At 34.5% G+C, this 22409-nt stretch overlaps 1 protein-coding gene across 1 annotated transcript in view; it reads left to right on the forward strand.

Moving 5' to 3' along the window:
• The window catches only part of LOC125646540 (cysteine sulfinic acid decarboxylase-like), a 152536-nt gene that overhangs the window by 71901 nt on the left and 58226 nt on the right, over nt 1-22409 (forward strand). Inside the window, exon 6 of the mRNA XM_048872888.2 lies at nt 15953-16059. Within this exon, the coding sequence (XP_048728845.1) occupies nt 15953-16059 (107 nt within the window). The remainder of the gene's footprint in view (nt 1-15952; nt 16060-22409) is intronic.

Genomic DNA, 22409 nt, shown 5'->3' on the forward strand with positions numbered 1-22409 from the left:
AACTGTAGAACACCCGGATCTAAAACCAAACTGCGCATCTGTTAATATATTGTTCTCTTTCTCCCATTCCAAAATTATGTTATTTAAAACACCAGTAAACAATTTACCAAAGCAACTAACAATAGAAATGCCTCTGTAATTATTGACATCATTAATATCACCTTTTTTATATAAAGGAACAATACAACTTTTTGTCCATACCTCAGGATATAAACCTGACTCTAAAATTTTATTAAACAGCTTGTATAATATAGGCATCAAAATATCTTCACAAACAATAAAAACTTCGTTCATTATAAAGTCCTCGCTACAACTTTTGTTTAATTTCAACTTTCCAATTGCTTTTTTAATTTCATTACATGTGATTTCTTTGTCCAATTCATCATTAACAACTTCCTTATCATATGCAGCGCTAGTGTTATCCGAAGGATTATTCATATTGTTTTGGATAAGGTCCTTGAAGTGTGTGTAGAAATCTTCATTAGTTAGATTACTATTTAAACGTTTGCTTTTTGAAAATAGACTGTAAAAATCCTTTGGATTCCGTTTCTTTAAATACTCTAACATATCACCCTCATGTTGTTTATATTTATGTTCCCCAAACAAAGTTTGGGAACATATTGTTTTTACTCTATTTCTTCTTATTATTATTATGTCTCCGAACACAAAGTGTCGGAGACATATTGTTTTTGCTCCGTTTCTCATTATTCTTATTATTAAGGTCTTTCGTTCTTCACGGAAGACCTTATAGTGATTCTACTGTTTCTTATTAAGGTCTTCCGTTCTTCACGGAAGACCTTATAGTGATTCTACTGTTTCTTATTATTATTAAGGTCTTCCGTTCTTCACGGAAGACCTTATAGTGATTCTACTGTTTCTTATTATTATTAAGGTATTCCGTTCTTCACGGAAGACCTTATAGTGATTCTACTGTTTCTTATTATTAAGGTTTTCCGTTCTTCACGGAAGACCTTATAGTGATTCTACTGTTTCTTATTATCATTAAGGTCTTCCGTTCTTCACGGAAGACCTTATAGTGATTCTACTGTTTCTTATTAAGGTCTTCCGTTCTTCACGGAAGACCTTATAGTGATTCTACTGTTTCTTATTAAGGTCTTCCGTTCTTCACGGAAGACCTTATAGTGATTCTACTGTTTCTTATTAAGGTCTTCCGTTCTTCACGGAAGACCTTATAGTGATTCTACTGTTTCTTATTAAGGTCTTCTGTTCTTCACGGAAGACCTTATAGTGATTCTACTGTTTCTTCTTATCATTATTAAGGTCTTCCGTTACCAACGGAAGACCTTTTAGTGATTCTACTGTTTATTATTAAGGTCTTCCGTTACCAACGGAAGACTTTCTAGTGATTCTACTGTTTATTATTATTACTTTTTTCCCTTTCGTCTCCGAGACCGTTGGGTGGATTTTCCTGAAACTTTCACAGATTATAGAGAACTATGGTACCTCGAGGCATTTTTTTCATTTTTTCAAAATTCACTTCCGTTCGTGAGATACGTCCAATTTTCCGGTTTTTGAAAGAAACTTTGTCCGGGGGTAAACTTGAAAACCACTAAAGATATTCAAATGAAACTTTCAAGGATGATAGATGTATTTTTTCTATGGTGCATGCACGTATTATTTTTTGTCGTCGTCACTTCCGGTCGTTACCAGAAGTGATTAAATGAATCATCAATTTTAAACTTTTTTCTTTCAAATTGAAACCTATATCGGTTTACTAGGTCTCTTTCTAATTCTCAAAAAATGTTGACCCCACCGAAAGTTGAATCTCCAACTTCCGGTTATATCAAAGAAAGACTAATCATTCTCTCATTTTTCAGTGCCATAAATCTCGGTCATGAAACTAGTTAATGAGTTGAGTTTTACATATATTATAGTCACTATAAATGTCTAGAGTAACGTCAAATATTTTTGTAAAATTCACTTCCGGTCGGCAAATACGGCTTATTAGCTGTTTTCGTTGTCCAGCGTTTTTCTCAGAAACGGTAAAAGATAGAGTCATCAAATTTTCAGAGTTAATAGATCTCACTTTGTAGGCGTGCAGTAGGGGGTTAAGAATGTCGACCGTCATTTCCGGTTGTCACCGGAAGTGATTAAATGAATCATAAATTTCAAACTTTTTTCTTTCAAATTGAAACCTATATCGGTTTACTAGGTCTCGTTCTAATTCTCAAAAAATGTTCACCCCACCGAAAGTTGAATCTCCAACTTCCGGTTATATCAAAGAAAGACTATTCATTCTCTCATTTTTCAGTGCCATAAATCTCGGTCATGAAACAAATTAATGATTTGAATTTTACATATGTTATAGACACTATAAATGTCTAGAGTAAATTTAAATATTTTTGTAAAATTCACTTCCGGTCGTGAGATATGGGGTGGACATATTCAAACCTTGTTTTTTCAGTTTCTCAATAATGAATATAGATAGACACTTGAAACTTGTAGAGTTGATCAACTAACATTAGTCCATTGTACACATACATTCAATTTTTTTGTCCGTCACTTCCGGTCTATACCGGAAGTATTCGAAAAAATGTCGATTTTCCGATTTCTTCGAGTGATTTCTCAGAGATGGCTGGGTAGATTTTCTTGAAATTTTTAGGAATAATGTCTTATGAAATGACATTGCTATAATTATTTTTGTTTGTACAAAATTCACTTCCGGTCGGAAAATACGGCCGATTTTCTGTTTCTCAAAAGGAATTTTATCCAGCATTTTTCTTGGAAAAGGTAAAATATAGGTTCATCAAATATTCAGGGATGATCAATCTCCGTTTGTAAGCGTGCGGTAGGGGGTTGAACATGTCGACCGTCACTCCCTGTCGTCACCGGAAGTGATGGAAAGAATCGCAAATTTCAAACTTTTTCTTTTAAATTGAAACCTATACTAGTTTATTAACTCTCTTTCAAAGTGTCAAAAGAATATTGACTCTGTCAGTAGTCAAAACGACTACTTCCGGTTTCTTGATAAAATACCTTTTTACTTTTCGTCTCTTTGTCCCCAAAAATCTCGCTTATATTTGAAGTCTTTCATATGATTTTCATATGTCTTAATAAAAGTATCAACTTCTAAAGTTCTGATCATTTTGTTTTTCAAAATTGACTTCCGGTCGGTAGTAACCTACTACTTTTTCTTTCTTTAGTCTACTTCTTTTTGTTGAGAACTCTTTCAGATAGAGACGTGAAATTTTCAGGGAATATAGACAGTAAAGACTCGCTGTTATTTATAGGAAAACGCATCTGAATAGTACTTCCGGTTGTCACCGGAAGTTACGAGAAAGAAGTAAAAAATTCGATAATACATTTCTCATTCATTGTTAAGGCACATTTTCTGATACATTTAAATGGTTTTCGTAGGAATAGAAAGCTCTTTACCGGAAGTGGTCTAACGAAAGACCTACTCATTACTAGTAATGAGTGTCTAGTTATTATTCTTTTTCTCCGGTACTTTTTTGTCCGGTAGTGTTCTCAGAAACTACAAAAGGGATCGATATGAAACTTTCCAGGATGATAGTATAGCGTTTGTAGATGTGCATGGTGATAGTCATTTTGTCTGCACATGCATGCACGCGCGCTCACATGCACTGCAATTTTGGTACAAAAATTGGAAAATCAGAATATTAAAGGGATCGATATAAAACCTAAATAGGATGGTAGTATATCATTTGTAGATATGAAAAATGATGGTTATTTTGTCTGCACGCGCACTCATGCGCGTGCACATGCATTACAAAATTTGTACATTAACTTTGGAATCAGTCTAACGTTTTTGTTGTTTATTGAAATGGCTTGATATTCATATTATAGGTAGATATTAAGACCATTAACTGATTTGCATGGTCAAAATTACCAATTTGCACGCGCATGCACGGTCGCTTCAATTTCATTGGATAGTACTAAAACGTTTGTTTCTATCTTATTTATGAAGCGAATGAGATGATATTCACAGTATACGTAGACAATATGCGTATCTATATATTGGTGTAACAAAAAATGCCAACTCACACGCACATGCGCGTGCAACGTTTTTGAAATGTTCGATTTTTAAAGGACGATCACGTTTTTGTTTTTCATCAAATTCTATTGATATTAGGGTTTTAGATGTGTCTTGGTACTCCTTACAAATTGCTGTGGTTAGAATTACTGCTCAGCACGTGCATGCACGTGTGCTGAATTCTGATTGGACGATTTTAAAATCGCTATAACTTCCTTATATTCCGTGGAAACGTTATGAAATTCATACTGTGGGTATATGATACAAATGCCTGTTGAACGACATCAACAAAAATTCGGAATCTTACACGCGTGCGCGTGTATGCACGTGCAACGCTTTCTTTCATTTCTTTGTACTGAAATGACCATATTAAACGTACTACATGTAATTAAAGGCTAAAATAAAATGATTTTTTGCTATAGATTCACAAGGACATCACATATTATTTGGGGGAGGTTTGGGGAACATATGTAACGGTCCCCGTTACAATTAGAACTAGTTTTCACTGTTCTTATGTAAATTAGAATTATCATGTACAGATGTAGGTTCCCAAAATAATTGGGCTCACGTTAAAAAGAACTCGTCCTGTATATTTAACAGAAATGTATGCACTACAGTAAAACGTAGAACAAATGAAGAATTTAAGGTTATCTACTGGACACGGAAAGAACGGAAGACCTTCTTGTTGCCATGGCAACAAGTTTTTATTTTCTTCTTATTTTTCCTCTTTTTTTGTGAGAAATTTGTCCGCTCGATTATATGAAAGTACTTCGACCGATCCACTTCAAACTTTGTGAGCTGATAGGGGGTCATTAGGAGGGGTGCAATCAACTTTTCAAACTTTCAAAATGACTGCCGTTTCAAGATGGCGGCAAAAAAACGTCAAAAAATCAAGGTTGTCTGATTTCAACCAAATTCTATTTTTAGGGTAATTTGGTGACCCCAAGTCCATTTCCACCATCAAATTTTTTTTTTGAGTCGCCATTTTCAAAATGGCCGCCATATTGGGCATATACCTGAATATTTGAAAGTGTTAAAATCTCTACAACATTTGGGTTCTGGGGTAAATTGAGGGTCCATAATTCATTTCTAGCTTCAATATTTCCTTCCAATTAATTTTGAAATGTTTTAAAATTGCCGCCATTGAAGAAAATGACTGCCAAAAATCATGTCCGTCGGATTTCAACCAAATTTAGTTTCTAGGGTTTTTTGGAGGATCCTGAGTGCATATCTGGCATCGAAAACCATTTCTGACATGGAGAGGTGTTCGGAAACATTTGTGTTGGCATCCCAACACAGTTATAACTCGTTATTATTCTTTTTCTCCGGTACTTTTTTGTCCGGTAGTGTTCTCAGAAACTACAAAAGGGATCGATATGAAACTTTCCAGGATGATAGTATAGCATTTGCAGATGTACATAGTGATAGTCATTTTGTCCGTACGTGCATGCACGCGCGCGCACGTGCACTGCCATTTTGGTACAAAAAATGGAAAATCAGAATATTAAAGGGATCGATATGAAACCTAAATAGGATGGTAGTATATCATTTATAGATGTGAAAAATAATAGTTATTTGGTCTGCACGCGCACGCATGCGCATGCACGTGCATCACAAATTTTGTACACTAATTTTGGAATCAGTCTAACTTTTTTGTTCTTCATTGAAATGGCTTGATATTCATATCATAGGTAGATATTGAGACCCTTAACTAATTTGCATGGTCAAAATTACCAATTTGCACGGGCATGCACGTGCGCTTCATTTTGATTGGATAATACTAAAACGTTTGTAATTATCTTATTTATGAAGCGAATGAGATAATATTCACAGCATACGTAGACAACATGTGTATCTATGTATTGGTATAACAAAAAATGCCAACGCACACGCGCACGTGCGTGCATCGTTTTTCAAATGTTCAATTTTTAAAGGACGATAACGTTTTTGTTTTTCGTCAAGTTCTATTGATATTAGGGGTTTAGATGTGTCTTGGTACTCCTTACAAATTGCTGTGGTTAGAATTACTGCTCAGCACGTGCATGCACGTGTGCTGAAATCTGATTGGACGATGTTAAAATCGCTATAACTTCCTTATATTTGGTGGAAACGTTATGAAATTCATACTGTGGGTATATGATACAAATGCCTGTTGAACATCAACAAAAATTCGGAATCATACGCGCGTGCGCGTGTATGCATGTGGAACGCTTTTTTCCTTTCTTGGTACTGAAATGACCATATTGAACGTACTAAAATAAAATGATTTTTTGCTATAAATTCACTTTTTAATTGGGGGAGGTTTGGGGAACATATGTAACGGTCCCCGTTACAATTAGAACTAGTTCCGTTTGAGTTTAAATTCATATTTTTTATACTTTTTCTTGGCATTCAAAAGTTATCCTATTCTCATGAGATTTACATTTATTATAATTGTAAAGAATGCGTTTATACTCTTTCAAAAGGTTCTTACACGTATCATCAAACCAGGGCTTTTCTCCCTTACCTTGATTACGAATAACAACATTTTTATTATTACTATTACCTATTGTATCTTTAACTTCAGCAAAAGGCAATACACAGTCATTTAAGACACTGCAGATATTATCAATACATGCATCTACATCTGTAGAACAATTAAAATCAACATATAAAGCGCCCAGTAACAGGTCACGATTACGTGAAATTTCGTTCGAAATACAATGTGAGTTGTCTTGTTTCCATTTCATTGATTTACAAGGTATTCTACCAAACGAAGATTTAACTTCATGGTCTAGTGACATTAAACGTGTGCCAGATATCTGAAACGTTACAGGTGAATGATCCGAAAAACTATTAAATTTACCTGTACAAAAATCTATAATTCTGTTAAACATGTTATTTTCTGTTAATAAATAATCTATGGTACCGTTTCCTCTAGAACAATAAAATGTAAAATCACCTGTCTCATCACCTGTCTCATCACCTGTGTCATCACCTGTCTCATCACCTGTGTGTCTACCATTTACAATTCTTAATCCTGATGATTTACATAAATCTAACAATTGTCGACCAAAATTATTTATTTGTTTATCCGAGTTCTTTCGTACACCCAATTCTAGTTCATATTCATAAATAAAAGGTAAATTTGAATCAGATAGTATGTGATTCAGGTAATCGCTTCTAATAAAATCATCTCTTTCACCTGTTCGGGCATTTAAATCGCCCATGACATACACTGAACCTTTGTCTTTGTATTTACAAATTGAATCTTCCAATAATTGAAAAATACATATATCAATATCATAATATTCATAAAAAACGCTATTTTCTGGTGGCAGGTAACAAAATGCCAGGTATAGATCATTAATTTGTTCTGTCGTTAAAATTTTAAACCATATGATGCTGTCATGTACATTTTCAACAACACAAATATCACGTGTTAAATAAGATTTACAAAAGATTACTATACCTCCTCCCTTTATAAATTTTCTTGGAAAAACAAATTTATCATATCCGTTAAGTTCCACAATATCATCATCATTCAACCAACACTCACTCAAAAATATTAAATCATAACCATTAATTGTAGAAACAAAATCGGAGTTTGTCAATTTGTCACTTAATGACCTGCAAATGTTCCATGAGATAATGGAAATGCCACTCACTGCATGCCCCTATGCTTCGGACGGACCCTCACGATTAGTAAGGGTGTGACTATGTGAAGTACGAGCGGAAACACCTTGGTTAGCACCGTGTGGCAATCTATGCGGATCTACATGTGGCTCGGGTATTGTCGCTTCACTGTATGTTCTAACTGGATGAACACCACTTGTGGGCTTACTCGCACTTGCTTGTCCATTACTGCCATTACGTGGCGCGGATCTAGGCACTTCACTATGCATAGTGGCTTGTTTGGAACTGCGTGCATCATCCATTGGTTCGATATCCCTGTCCTGATAGAGTTGTCCGTCTATATAAAGCTTGTCCCTCACCATTTTAGTCCTGTGTCCGGCTTGTTTGTGTCGTTTCTGAACAGGGTATAGGTTCCTGCGTCTATCCTTGATTTCAGAAGGAAATTGCTCATGTACTCCAAAAGGCTTTCCTTTGAGTTTATAAGCACTTCTTTTGACTTTCACCATATCATTATGATAGAGGAATCGTGCGACTACGGGGCGATTTTTTCCTCGATTAAAATGTCCAAATCGGTGCACATTCCCGAATTCTATACGGTTTTCTATTTCCAGTTCGTAATAGATGAACTCGCGTAATTTTTCCTCCGTATCCTCATTGCTCGTTTCACCACCTAGACCGGTAAACACCAGATTGTTTTTCATGGATCTACATTTTAGATCCAAAACAGCCTCCTTCAGATCCTTGATTTCACTGTTTTCACTGTTTTCGTTAATCACCTTATTGAAATCCCCACGTACTGAATCTGCTGCGCGTTGTTGTCCCTGGCTATAATTACGCAGCTGGGTGGACATATCGCGAAATTTATGATCAAACTTGTCCATTTTTTTGGACACAAATTCAACAGTTTTTTCAAAATCTTCAGATTTCTGCTCAACTGCTTTAACCCGCCTCTCCATTTGTGAAACTCTCGAGTCCATTCGATTAATGACTTCAACAATCCGGTCTAACGAGTCTAATTTCTTCAAAATGTAATCAAGTTTTTTGTCAAAATCTTGAGCGCCAGCGGCTGGTAATTTCGTTGTAGTTGACATGCCTGCATGTATAGGTGTCGAAGAGGTAATCGGCACATTGTCGTTGCATTTCCCTAGATTCACAGAAGTATCCTCATATAATACGTTATTGCCTCACTCAATATCTGACTTAGAACCGGTGAATCTTCTTGAGAACTACTCTGAGAACCACTCTGATCTACACTATCAGCACTTTTCTTCCTTTTTTGTTTTTATGTTTCCCCATATTTGTAATTTTCACTCACAGTCACCGATTGATAAAGCTTGTCATAAGTTCCGTCAGAAATTAGCAGACATATAAACATTCCGTTGTAAATAACTTGTTTTTAACTAACTCTACGTAGCAGTATCGAAACACGTCCAGCTACCTTGACTTCTACTCACTCAGAACTTGATCTTAGAGAACCCTACAGAAAAGCGAACATTTTAAAAATTATATATAGTGAATATTGCTTAAATGCTTTAAGATTTAGTGATCATTAAAAATATTCAAAAATTAAAATGATTGAAATATTGATTACTTTTATTTTTCTTATTTTTAAAATCAATTATAAGCATCGTACATAAAAAAAACCCACAAGTGTTTGATTTCTATATTTATCTGTACAAGCCTCAATGTACAAGGAAATACAACTCTTCATATACCAGAAGGTTAAGCGTATATTTCAAAGTAAAAAGACACTACATTTTGGGGGAAATCCCCAATTTATTTATATTTCACCAAGATCGTAGACATAACAAAAGAAATAAAAACGTTTAAAAACACGTAGAGAGTTTAATTTATTGATTTTATTAAATAAATAAACCAAATTTTACATGTTTTCCCCCTGTCAAATATTAAATAGTCCACAATAAACGTGGTATATTCTAGTCTCTGGCTCTTTTATCGTCTGCTTTGATCTTGCCGCTATGGAATACCCAACCACAGAAGGCAAATTTTGTACCTTTCAAATGAATTCCACCGATTTAGTGCCAACTGAAAATTGACAAGTTATATGAGTTATATACCCCATTCATACGACGAAAACTTAATTAGATATGTAAATTTACACACGAGTAAATATACTCACATAAGTAAAAGTATATTTGCTACGCGTTCAGACGAAGTTTAAATACCGTAAGTAAATTCTGATAAAACTCATTTGTAAAATAGAGATGGATCGATTCAGACATGTCCATTTTTATAGAAAACGTACATTTCCATACCATCTAAGCGTAGGATATATAACAACATGTTTCAGAACAAGAGATGTTCGTAGGAAAAATAGTCATTCCGAATGGTACGACAGCACCATCCTCACAGGCTTTGATGACAATGAGTAGTACGAGAACTTTCGTATGAGAAAGGGACACGATTTGAGCTGAAATTTTCAAATTCCATTTTTCCATTTTTATTGTTTACAATGCTTAACTAAAGCATTTCTAATGGTCAACCAAAATTTGAATATCAGTTGTTGAGTTATAAGTGATATACAGCACTCGCAATTCTTTGTTATGTAAAAAGGCTCGTACATTAGACTATTTGATAGAAAATATCGTGTTTGAAACAAAATGAAATGTACTAAACACTAGAACTATCTGATTCTGTTAAGAATTCACTTATAAATTGAAAATATCTGTTTTAAACGAAACTTACTAGTTGTAAATGTAAACAAAAACATGGCACGAGCTTTGTTTACATAACAAGGACTTGTGACCTCTGTATCTCCCATGAACCTTGACTACTGACAGTTAAATTTTTGTTGATCATTAGTAATACCTTAGTTAAGAATTCTAAACATTAAAAAAAAATAGAATTTGAAAATTTTCAGCTCAAATCGTGTCCAAGTCCCTTTAAAAGCTTTAAAGCTAGAAACTGCCCCACGGACTGTAGAGATTCTGTTGAATGCAAAGAAAAAAATAGCTATTGCCATTTACTGGTTAGCACCCACTGCTGAATATCGAACAATTGGAAATTTATTTGGTGTTGCTAAACCTACTGTTCATGATTGTGTACATCAAATGCATACGTAAGTAAATTTACTGTGCGTTCACACGACAAAAAATACACACAGGAACAGAAAATTTGCTACAACATATGAGCAAAAGTTAATTTGCACCTACCCCTGACTAGGTGCAAATTTACTTAGGTATGCAGGATTTACATATAAGTAAATCAGTTCATACGACAAGAATTGCTCACCTATAAGTAAATTTACACATATGCAAAAATACTTATGTATGCAAATCGTGTCGTATGAATGGGGTATTAGATGATTTTTTTTTATGAAAACGTTTATTTTTTATGCCTTGTTTCAATGTTAAGGTCGAAGGCAAGGGGTAAAATGCAAATATAAGTAATAAACACAGATTATGCAGTTATTATAGCAATTGCTATGCTGGCATATTTTCCATAGAATGGGGTTTTATTATTTGCGTAGTTCTTTTTTGTGTGCGAATTTCCAAGTCGAATTTTAGAGTTACATATGTTAGAAAATTGTCAGGGACTGGTTATAGGATCCAGGAGCAATATCCCAAGAAGGTACAGGAAGAACGGAAGAAGTTATACCCTTTCATGAACAAAACAAGGCGAAGGGGGCAGAGGGCTTCCTTATTCAAGGACAAGCTGTTCATAAATGGTAAGGAATTTATCCCTGACCCCGTCAATGAGACCGGCGACCGCAAGGACGGACAGGAGAATCACAATCATACTGATTCCCTAAAATGTATATGCTGGAATATAAATGGTGGATTTTCCTCTAAAATTGATGATTTGAGTTTTCAAAATTTCCTATTCACATATGACTTGATTATGTTGACAGAATGTTGTTTAGAAAAAAACTATGATAGACAGTTTGATGATTTTAATTGTTACTACTTCCCGAGACTTAAAAGCCGGAGTATACAGGGAGGAGGGAGTGTGATCCTTATCCGTAAGACGCTTCACCGACATATATCCTTTGAAAAAAATCAGTATGATACAATTATTTGGTTAAAAATTAAGAAACACGTGATTAACTTACAGAAAGATTTATATATAGGCTGTGTATCTACCACCCCCTAATTCTTCCTTTTATCGTCTATATGATTGTGAAATCTTTCAAGAACTTGAGGAGCAGGTTGCAGCATATATGAACGAAGGGAAAATCATGCTATTGGGTGATATGAATGCTAGAACCGCGAACAGAGACGATTTCATTGGAGATGATAATTTGGATAGTTCTGTACTTAGGGAAGTAACCGAATTACTTACGTACGAAATGGATAGTGTTTTGTCAGCACGAAAAATCCCGATAATACTGTAAATGACTTTGGTGGGAGGAAAAGGGTGTAGCCTTGTCGACTATTGCATATCTACCCCAGACATTTTTGATTTGATAGATAAATTTATTGTGTCAAGTTTTACTACATGGTCAGACCATGCTCCACTTCATCTCCAAATTAGCACCTATAGTTTAAATGAAACAAAGGACACAGAAGCACGCGACCATTGTCATACAGCACCATATAGAACATTCAGATGGAAATCAGATTGCCTCGATGAGGCAAGAAATGCACTTAAAACATGTCTCAGTACTTTACACTCAGCAGCAGAAACTCCAGAAGTCGAGTGTCAGGACACTATTGATTCTTCGGTGGATTTGTTTACTTCTCAACTTTCTGACGTAATGGCACCCTTATTTGAATTAAAAAATAGAACGACAAGTAACCAACGTAGATATGTGTACTCGAGCAGAACACCCATTGACAAACCGTGGGTTACACCTGAACTGAAGAGAAAGTATTATGTGTACCGCAATGACCTTCGATTGTTCAATAGCAATAAAACGCGAAGCACACATCAGGAACTTTTACAGTCGAAAAAAGCATACAAGGTCCTATCAGCTAGACTGAAGCGTCAGTACAAACGGACAGAGGGAAATATGTTGGACTACTTACGTAAACATAATCATAAGGCATTTTATTCAAAGTTTGAAATGAAAAAAAGAAAGAGACCAAACTCTGATCCATCTATTTTCTTTGAGTATTTTAAAGAACTGGTATCGAAAGCACCTACACCATCAGAGGAACACTTTACCAATATTGATGAAACTGTATTTGAGGAGCTTGATTGTGAAATAAGTGAAAAGAAATACTTTATGCAATTAAAAGATTAAAACGAGAGAAATCCCATGGAACTGATTTGCTGTTGAATGAATATTTTATTGAATTTCAGAGTTGTATTTTGCCTATTATTCACAATTTGTTTAATAGAATTTTTAGAACGGGTATTTTTCCTCATGTATGGTCAGAATCCATAATTGTTCCAGTACATAAAAAGGGTGATACGTCAGATCCCAACAATTATAGAGGTATTAGTTTAGTGAGTTGTTTTTGTAAGTTATGTACTTCGATTTTAAACCAAAGACTTGTACAGTGGTCTTACAACGATGATATAACTGATGATCAGTTTGGGTTTCAGCCTCACGTAGGTACAACAGAAGCTATTTTTGTATGTCCTCAATTATTAATATGACACTTTCTAAAAAAAAAAAAAAAAAAAAAAGAGATTATATTGTTGTTTCATAGACTTCAAGAAAGCATTTAACTCTGTTGATCGATTTAAATTGTGGAAAAAGCTCAGCACATATGGTGTTAGAGGTAAATTACTACGCATTATCCGGGTTATGTATCAAAGCATGAAATCTAGTGTTAAATCTGCAGGTATGATGTCAGAAGTTTTTAAAAGTAACGTAGGACTATTACAAGGAGAAGTGTTATCTCCAATCCTTTTTTCGTTATATGTGAATGATTTTGAAGTAGAATTTTTAAAACACGATATTGTGCCATTACAGTTGCGAGAGCTAAACTTGTATGTTTTGATGTATGCAGATGATATGGTCATTTTTGCTGAAAGCGTACATGAGCTCCAAAATATGTTAGATGAGTTATATGAATATACAACTGAGTGGGATCTTACCGTTAATGTTGATAAAACAAAAATTGTTATTTTTAGGAATGGAGGGAAAATCAAACATACAGAAAAATGGAATCTGAATGGTCGGCCAATTGAAGTTTTTGATAAATTTGTATACCTTGGTGTTTTATTTAAGTTTAACGGTAACTACAATTTTACGCAAAAACAATTAGCCTGTCAAGGTAGAAAAGCTATGTTCTCATTAAAAATATGTGCTTTAACACAGAAACACTATTGGCACTTTTTGACATATATGTAGCAAGTATCCTGAATTATGGTTGTGAAGTATGGGGAAGCCATAATGCCAGGGATATAGAAAAGATACAGTGAGAGTTTATAAAATTTGTTTTAGGTGTGCGAAAAAACATAAATTCTGCCTCGGTGTATTTTGAAACTGGGAGGTTACCTATGAAAATCATTCGATTCTTCAGAATGTTCAAATTTTGGTTTAAAGTGATGCGTAGTGAAAATTGTATAATTAGAAATTGTTACGATGAATTATATTACAACTGTGATAGAATGAAAAATTGTAGCAAAAACTGGACCTATTGCATCAAACAAAAATTGTACAATATATGGTTAGGAAATATTTGGTGTGATCAGGAGAATGCAACTTGTAAACTTTTCTTTCCTATTATAAAACAGAGGTTGATTGATATGTGTGTTCAAAGTTTAACAGAACAAATTAATTGTTCTTCAAAGTGTATTATTTACAAACATGTTATTGATCACTTTTCGTTACAATATTACCTTTGTAAACCTAAACCTAATATGTATAAAAGACACATTTGTCGAATTAGACTATCCTCTCATAATCTTGAAATTAAAACAGGCCGCCATAACAATATACTTAGAGAAAATAGAGTATGTAAATTTTGTAAAAATGACATAGAGGACGAATACCACTTTATATTAATTTGCCCTCATTACGAGGAATTTCGACATAGATATATCAAAAAGTATTATTGGCAAAAACCATCTGTTTTCAAATTTGTACAATTATTAAAGCTGTATGGTCCGAATTACAATATTTTTTTCCATCTCGTAAAACCGCTATTAAATCATCGCACGTATGTAGTTATGAGACTGTACGACATATCATAAATTATTTCACCTGTTTTAACCCAAATAATTTGATTTTAAATCGATGTTTACAAATAACCGCGTCACTCTGCCATTTCAAGTGACAGTCACGTGACCAGTTCAAACTTTCAGATCATCGATGGTATTATCTGTGTAAAGCTGTGTATTTTGTTATAACAGTACCGTACCATAAGTTTAATAGAAATAAAAATATCAAATACCTCTTAGTAATTCGTTGTTTTACGCTCTTTCAGCCTTAAAACTAGACAGTTGCGTATGAGTTAATACATCATGTTGGGATTCCCCTGACGCGCGTGGGTCTATTTATAGACGTCTATTATATATGTAGCCACTATATTTACTTTCTAAATAATATTCGCACTGTTTTCTTTTACATGCAGATGTTTTCAAGCATGTAATTAAGGGAAATTTAATAACTTTATAAAGTAATAAATCTGCTTTAAAGTAATTATGTACAAAAAAATACATGGGCATAGGGTCATACAGCTTTAAGTGTTCATAATGTACACGAACTTTGTAATTTAGGGAAATATCTATGTCTTGCACTTAAGTTGCGAGAAAACCTTGTTTAAGTCATTCTCCGTTCCTTGCTTGAATTAGTACACTGCCATACAATATCATTTTTATGTACATGTATTTATGAAATTGATGTGATAAGACATATGTCTTAAGCAATAAAGAATATATATATATGTTCAAGTTATGCAGAGAGAAAAAAAGTGCGTAGTCGATCGCGTCCGAATTAACGAGTTTACAGGGGTGGGGTTAACAATTTCAAATACTCTGAAAACGAAGCTCCCCAAACTCCCATTTAGCATTAGATTTACATCTGTAAGTAAGAAAGTAATGTAAGTTCATGAACCCCACATTTCATAATGGAAGAAAATTGCACACATATGACGCATATCATCTAATTTGTCTGAATGATAACGTTAACCCTTCCTTAATGGACTTTTAATTAATACCATGTACTATTTGAAAACTCACGTACAGATATCAAGTGTCAATACTTTCAAAGTTGACATGTATAAGCTTAAAGTGATGTTCACAATAACAATACATTACAGATCTTTTAGGCATACTTATGAAGTTGCGGCAGTATTCTCTTGGGCATACTTAGGAAGTTGCGCCTGTATTCTTTTAGGTATACTTATGAAGTTGCGGCATTATTCTTTTAGGCATACTTATGAAGTTGCGGCAGTATTCTTTTAGGCATACTTATGAAGTTGCACCAGTATTTGTTATGATGGAGAAATACATGATGAAGAAGCTTACTAGTATGGTGGGATATGAAAATGGTGATGGAGTATTGTGTCCAGGTAAACGAACTTCGTATAAAAAAAAATTAATTATCCTTGCCTTCACTATTGATGTTTGGGGATCAACAGACCATCAAAACATATCTAGAACAGCAAAGTATTATTCTCTTGAGGAACAGAAGTCTATTCAAACTTTCCTTATGGCAACCATATGAAACACCACCTATTTTCAAAATTCTTTTTTCATACTAAATTGTCCTTGCGAATAAAAGATCTAATATTGCCCTATACGTAGGTACCCGATCCCTCCTGTAATGTTTTCAAGGATCCGAGTTTGTCCTACTCTTTGTGTTCTTTATATGATTCATGAGATTGATCAGTGTTCATTATCTTCACTTTTTCACTTAACGATCGAGTATATATCTCTGCTTGTTGATACTTTATTCCTATCCCCGATAATGCTTCTACTATGAATATAAACAATAACGATGCAATAAAGAAATAAGATATCATTTTTTAATGTTATTGGGATATGACATGAAGTTGGTACGTGATCAAATCTACTATAACGCCCTCCGGGCACTCAAAAATGATATTATATTTCTTATATTTCTATTTTGATTTGTGTTCTCACCGAGCTTCCATGATTATGTAGCATATGACCGAAATAACGATCGTCGAACACAAAGTATAGTTCGTAAGAGTTTTATCGAATGAAAAATTAGGAACAAGAACGAAGAGAATATAAGATATAGATATTAGATTGAAAAGGTTAAAAAAAAAAAGACGAAACGGGTGTAAAATAAAGGTAATTTAGAGCGTAAAGTTAACTGAAATGAAGACAAGAAGAGATGTGATTTGGTGGAGATCAGCTATGGAGAAACTGGCGTTGGTCTAGCCTACTAAGTTGAAAACGCAATTGTTGAACACAGATTTCGACAGAAATTCAAAGGATCTGAGAGAATTGATGGATGATATGATGGATCAAGTTAACGTTAAGCTCTTAGTCAGGTTTTTGGAAAGAAACAACGGCATGTTCATCGTTAGGACTCGGAACTGACTTTTGAAGCACTGATTAAATTCATACGAAAAAAAAGACTGATCACGTGACCAACTTCATGTTACACGAAATTGAATCTCATTTCCATTAGTACTGTCTTATAAGGGAATGCATTGGCAAATGCAAATATTATTGGCTGACACCCAGTATAAAAGGGTGTTACACTGTGGACTCTATAAAGGACACAGGCTCTACCAGAATCATTGGTGTCCCTAGGATTATCCTTCAATATATCAAGAATTTTGAAATATCATTTCTTACTCTATTCCTGGATAAAATGATTTAGCAAAATTATTTTTTCATAGATAATTTCCGGTTTTCATCAGTGCATTTTTTTTATTCATCCAATCCTATTGATATTCAATGAGGTACTATATCAAACAAGACATAAAGATTGTAGCATTACGACAGAGGCATAAAGAAAATTATATAACTCATAATGAAAAGAATTAGGAAGAAAAAAGATTTGGAAATGCTCAATATGTAATTGTGCTTTGGTTTGTGGATAGCCTATCAAAAATTTACTAAATATATCACATCTATACATTGGACAGATTCAATTCTTTAACAAAATTTTTCTATAAATTATTTCTGTACAGCATCTCCCTGGCCTACGAATTATTCTACGATATTATTATCAGATTCTTACGATATGTCTCGCCATATTTCTTGTAAAGTATATAGAATATAAAACCACTCTATTATACACATAAGTAATAATAGTAGTAGAACTTTTTAAGTGCAAGTTATTTTTAAAAACCATTCAGTACACGCATGTCTGTTCTATGACATCTCAGTTACCTCCCTTACTTATTGTCCTTTATGCCTGTCGGTAGTCTAGTTACTTCATATCCTAATGCTTCTAGTAAATTTCATCGCAAGTTCATCAAACTGGCAAAATCGGAATTCATTTGTTAAATAAATATAGTTTCCCCCTTCAAATTGCAATTCATTGTACCATACATGCTTTTAAGTCTATAGTCTGGAAAAATATTTATCCTAGATATTTGAATGTATTATCAATTATGTTCCCATTAGTCAGTGAGGCTCTTTCGGAAATACTAAAATCTTTATAACGTTAACTTCACATGAAACAAATACACACAGTGCATTTTGCTTGCATTCCCAGTTTTAGTCACAATAACTATCATTTGCCAATCAGAGTTGATGCTGGTATTTTCATATAGTAGTGTAATTAAGAAAAGAAAGAGACGGAAGCTTTTTCACGTCTTCGTTCTCAAGGAAGCATTTATCTTCATTAGTAATATTTAATGTTTGGAATAAAATCTGTTTCAGATTTGCTTGTTTCGACATCAAGCACTAACATACATGTATCTTCATTCTCATTGAATACCTATGAAAAATATTTCTGTGTATTCTTCTTATATAAACTGACTAGCTAGATATAAAAAATAAATTCAATACTCTTTAAAGCCCGGATCAAAAAAGACCCGGGCCATAGAGACCCGACATTGCAATCAGAAGATGTTCATATTTCCGACTGTATACTGTATATTGTTTTGACAACATTATCACCTGCTTTCTAGTGTACTTTAAGGATAATACAAGCCGGAAACTATCTCTTATTTAGTCACTTTGAATATGTATGACCTACCGCAATTGACGACATAACTCTATCAATTATGTCGAAGATTATGCACTGGATATGAAAACTAATCGTGTTCAAAAATCCAAGCACGTAAACTTGTTAATCCGAATATGCAACCGTGTTAATTTGTCAGTTTCAACTGTGTATGTTTGTACGTGTAACTTAGGGAGTGTATGTTATGTTTCTTAGAAATGTATACCTCAATGCTTCATTTTTGGAATCGTTTGATTTCTTATTCTACATTTCTCTTTATAGGAATGCATCATTGTTTCCTAAGTTATACGCGGTCATCCTTTCAATATTTCAGTTTATAGACTAAGTATTTACATTTATATTCCGCAATTTTGAAATAGAAAAGCCCGTGTACGAGCAAAAAGACTCTGGCATTCCGTAGCTCGATTTTTGTGATTGGATAATCATTGAAATGTCTAATGAAAAGCACAACATCTTAATTGAACAAGTCATTTATTATCATGATCAAACAAATGACGTAATGAAGCAAGTTCAAACAAAATGACTTAATCGACCAAAATATACAAAATTGATTAGCTGGGACAACTTGATACAAATAACCGTTTACTAATGACCAGGTTTGCAAATGAGTAAATAAACATGTAAATTACACAAATTGATCCCGGCATACATAAAAAACACAAATAATATAAAAAAGGTGGCGCATCGCATCTGACACGTTACAAGTCAACAAATGTCAAGTGTACATGTTTGTCTTTTTAAATTCATGAAAAGACAACGGAAATTCACGATTATTACGGAGAACCGAAATGATTCCCAATTTTAGGATTAGACTATTGCGCATGCGCCAAAATTGACAACACATGAACTAGCCTAGGTCACACAAGCCGTTTGACTTCCCACTCAAACGCCTTGGAGCGTTCTATTTAAAAATATTACACCGCGAGGGGACGCTATCGAAAAACTGAAATGGCGACACCGAAGAAAACAAAGAGCACAGCTGTTATTCCAAATGTCAGTTTATGTGTCGCTTGTTCTAAAGAAAGCAAACGTTGTGTTTTTGCAAGTTCGAAACTTTGTCCTTCATTAGAGAAACCAGTGACGATATGACCAGAATTATGCTGACTTCACGAGAACTAGTATTACTATGCAGGTCTTCTTCAAACATTAATTGCGGTAGAATCGTATACAATAGCGATTTCCCATAGCCTGTTGGTAATACTTCCAACACGTCTGACCTATTTGCTAATTTAAGTAAACACTCTTTCTGTAAAGGTTTCAGCGAGAATTCGATTTTTAAATCTGATAAAACTATGTTTACCTTCTGTTCAACTGCGTTTGTCATCGTTATGCATCAACCAATCAGCTGCTTTATCAGAATTCGGATAAGCCTCGTTATGGAGTGTAAATGTTTATCGTAGAATGCTCCTAGACGTTTGTCTCGTAGAACACTGCATTGACAAACGTGTAGGTGACCTAGACTACACTTGAACAGGTCGAAGTTTTTATATACAAAAGACTAATCGTTGTGTGTTACAGTATCAGTCTGTATTACACACAGAACAAGATTTGATTTACACGTGCATATATTGTAACGTACAACACTCGTAAGGTTACGATGTCTAATGATGAGCATACATTTGTATATATGATTTCTTGATGTTCATGTGCACAGATATGTACGTTTATGTATGGATAAAAGAATCCAAAAATCTTAATACAAATATATTACATCATTTAAGCAGATTTGAAAACGGTGATGTGAACATGCGAAGACTCGGTGCCAAGGGGGCACTTACGCCACCCCACCCCCCGAATACAAGTACAATGTTTACAGTAGCTTTAGATAAATTTTTATTCATATCTTTCATACACACGTGCGCGCGCATATACTGTTTTTCCAAGTATATCAAAAGGTAAAAACAGTAACATAAACTAAAATTTACAGGAATTGCTATTCCTATCAAAAATGCAACATAACGAAGTTAGATATTGACAACATAATCTGAGATTTTCAAATTCTAAGTTATTTTTGTTCTCCAACAACAAAGTTTCTTCCTTCTGAATATCACCATTGCCTATATCTTGGACATCAGAAGAAGCTACTTCTTCACCTCTCAACACTTGAGGATTCTTATCTCTCATACGATTGACATGTGTGACTTGAGATTTTCCGTTTACATCACAATCGACTTTGCAGAGGAGAGATTTTCTGATGTCACATACAAAGTCGATTGTGATGTAAACGGAAAACGATAAACATCAGAAAATCTCTCCTCTGCAACGAATGGGTCTCGCCAAAACTGTGTTAGCTTAGGAGATTTCGCAACATTGTATCGAGGAAATTAAACGTAAATTTCATCCCCTTTCTCAAATGTCTGCCAATTAACTTTGTGTCATGAAGACTCTTCTGTCTGAGCATGGGACCTATTGAATTGTCCCTCACAAAGGGATGTGCGTGCTGCATTTTTTCTTTAAGCTCCCTAACCCACTTCCATGCAATGATCTCCTTTATGCACGATCGCATTTCAAACACAATATCAGAGGTGTACAAACCTCTCTTTCCAACATCAAATTTATGGGGCTATATCCAGTGGTCTCATTTTCCACCGATCTATAAGCCATCAACATATAAGGTAGCAGATGATCCTAGTTAGACTGATTCTCGTCTACAAGAGCTCTCAACATCGTGAGCAAGGTTTTGTTAAACCTTTTGACAAGTAGATTTTCCCTTCAAACTGTTTGCCTTGGTCTGAATGCACAGATCCTGGCACCCCATATCGTGATATCACCTGTTCAACCAACAGTTGGGCAATAAGGACAATTTAAATATATGGCATTGTAAATGCCTCAACTCACTTTGTGAAATAGTCACAGATAACAACTATGTACCGATTGGGGCGATCGATTTGCTCTGTTCGAGGCCGTTCTTCAACAATATCAATACCAATCCTTTCCATTGACATACCGGCTTCTAGTGTATTCATTGGAGCTCTTTGCGTTTTCGTCAGACCCTTAGATTTGGAGCATATTTCACATCATTTTACATGTATCGCATTTCTTTGCATACCAGGCCAATAGTTGTTTGTCTAAGTTTACTTAATATCTTTCTGACCCCTAGGTATCCACCTGTTTTGTAATCATGACAGTATACTAGAACTTTGTGTCGGTCTTGAAATGAAACGATCGCTTGAAGAGTATCATCTTTCCATTTCCTATAAAGCAAGTCCTCTTTTATCTCCAGCATATTTCTTTGTACCCAAAGAGGCTTTGACATGGTCCCAATATAACTAAGACTAGTTTGCGTTGGTTTGCTATTGCTCTCGAGCCAATGTTTCACTGCACTGATCTTCTGGTCCTTAACTCTGCAATTCAGCAAGAGAAAGTTCATCATATTCATTATCATTACGTGGACTAATAAAGGACTTTGTTGGACTCCATTTTTATTCTGGCCTGTAGATGAGTCTCCCAGTCTGGATGGTATTTATATTTGGCACAGCAACGCGGTAACATGAAACATCCAATATAACCCGCTTTATTTAAAGATGAGCGTTTTCCGTAAACTTCCAAATCTGCGTTTTTGAGTCGACAACACATTTATTTCCGATTAAAAAGTCCAACCCTATAATAGCATTGACAGTCATCTCTGTAACAACTTCAGTCCTATACAAGATATCACTTATGAGGATTGGGACACTTAGTTTCCCTTAAATCGTAAGAGAGTCATTGTTTGCTGATATCACTGGCTGGCTGACCCTCTTTAAAGTT

The sequence above is a fragment of the Ostrea edulis genome, chromosome 6 (genome assembly GCF_947568905.1).
Source record: "Ostrea edulis chromosome 6, xbOstEdul1.1, whole genome shotgun sequence".
Classification (NCBI taxonomy): Eukaryota; Metazoa; Mollusca; class Bivalvia; order Ostreida; family Ostreidae; genus Ostrea; species Ostrea edulis.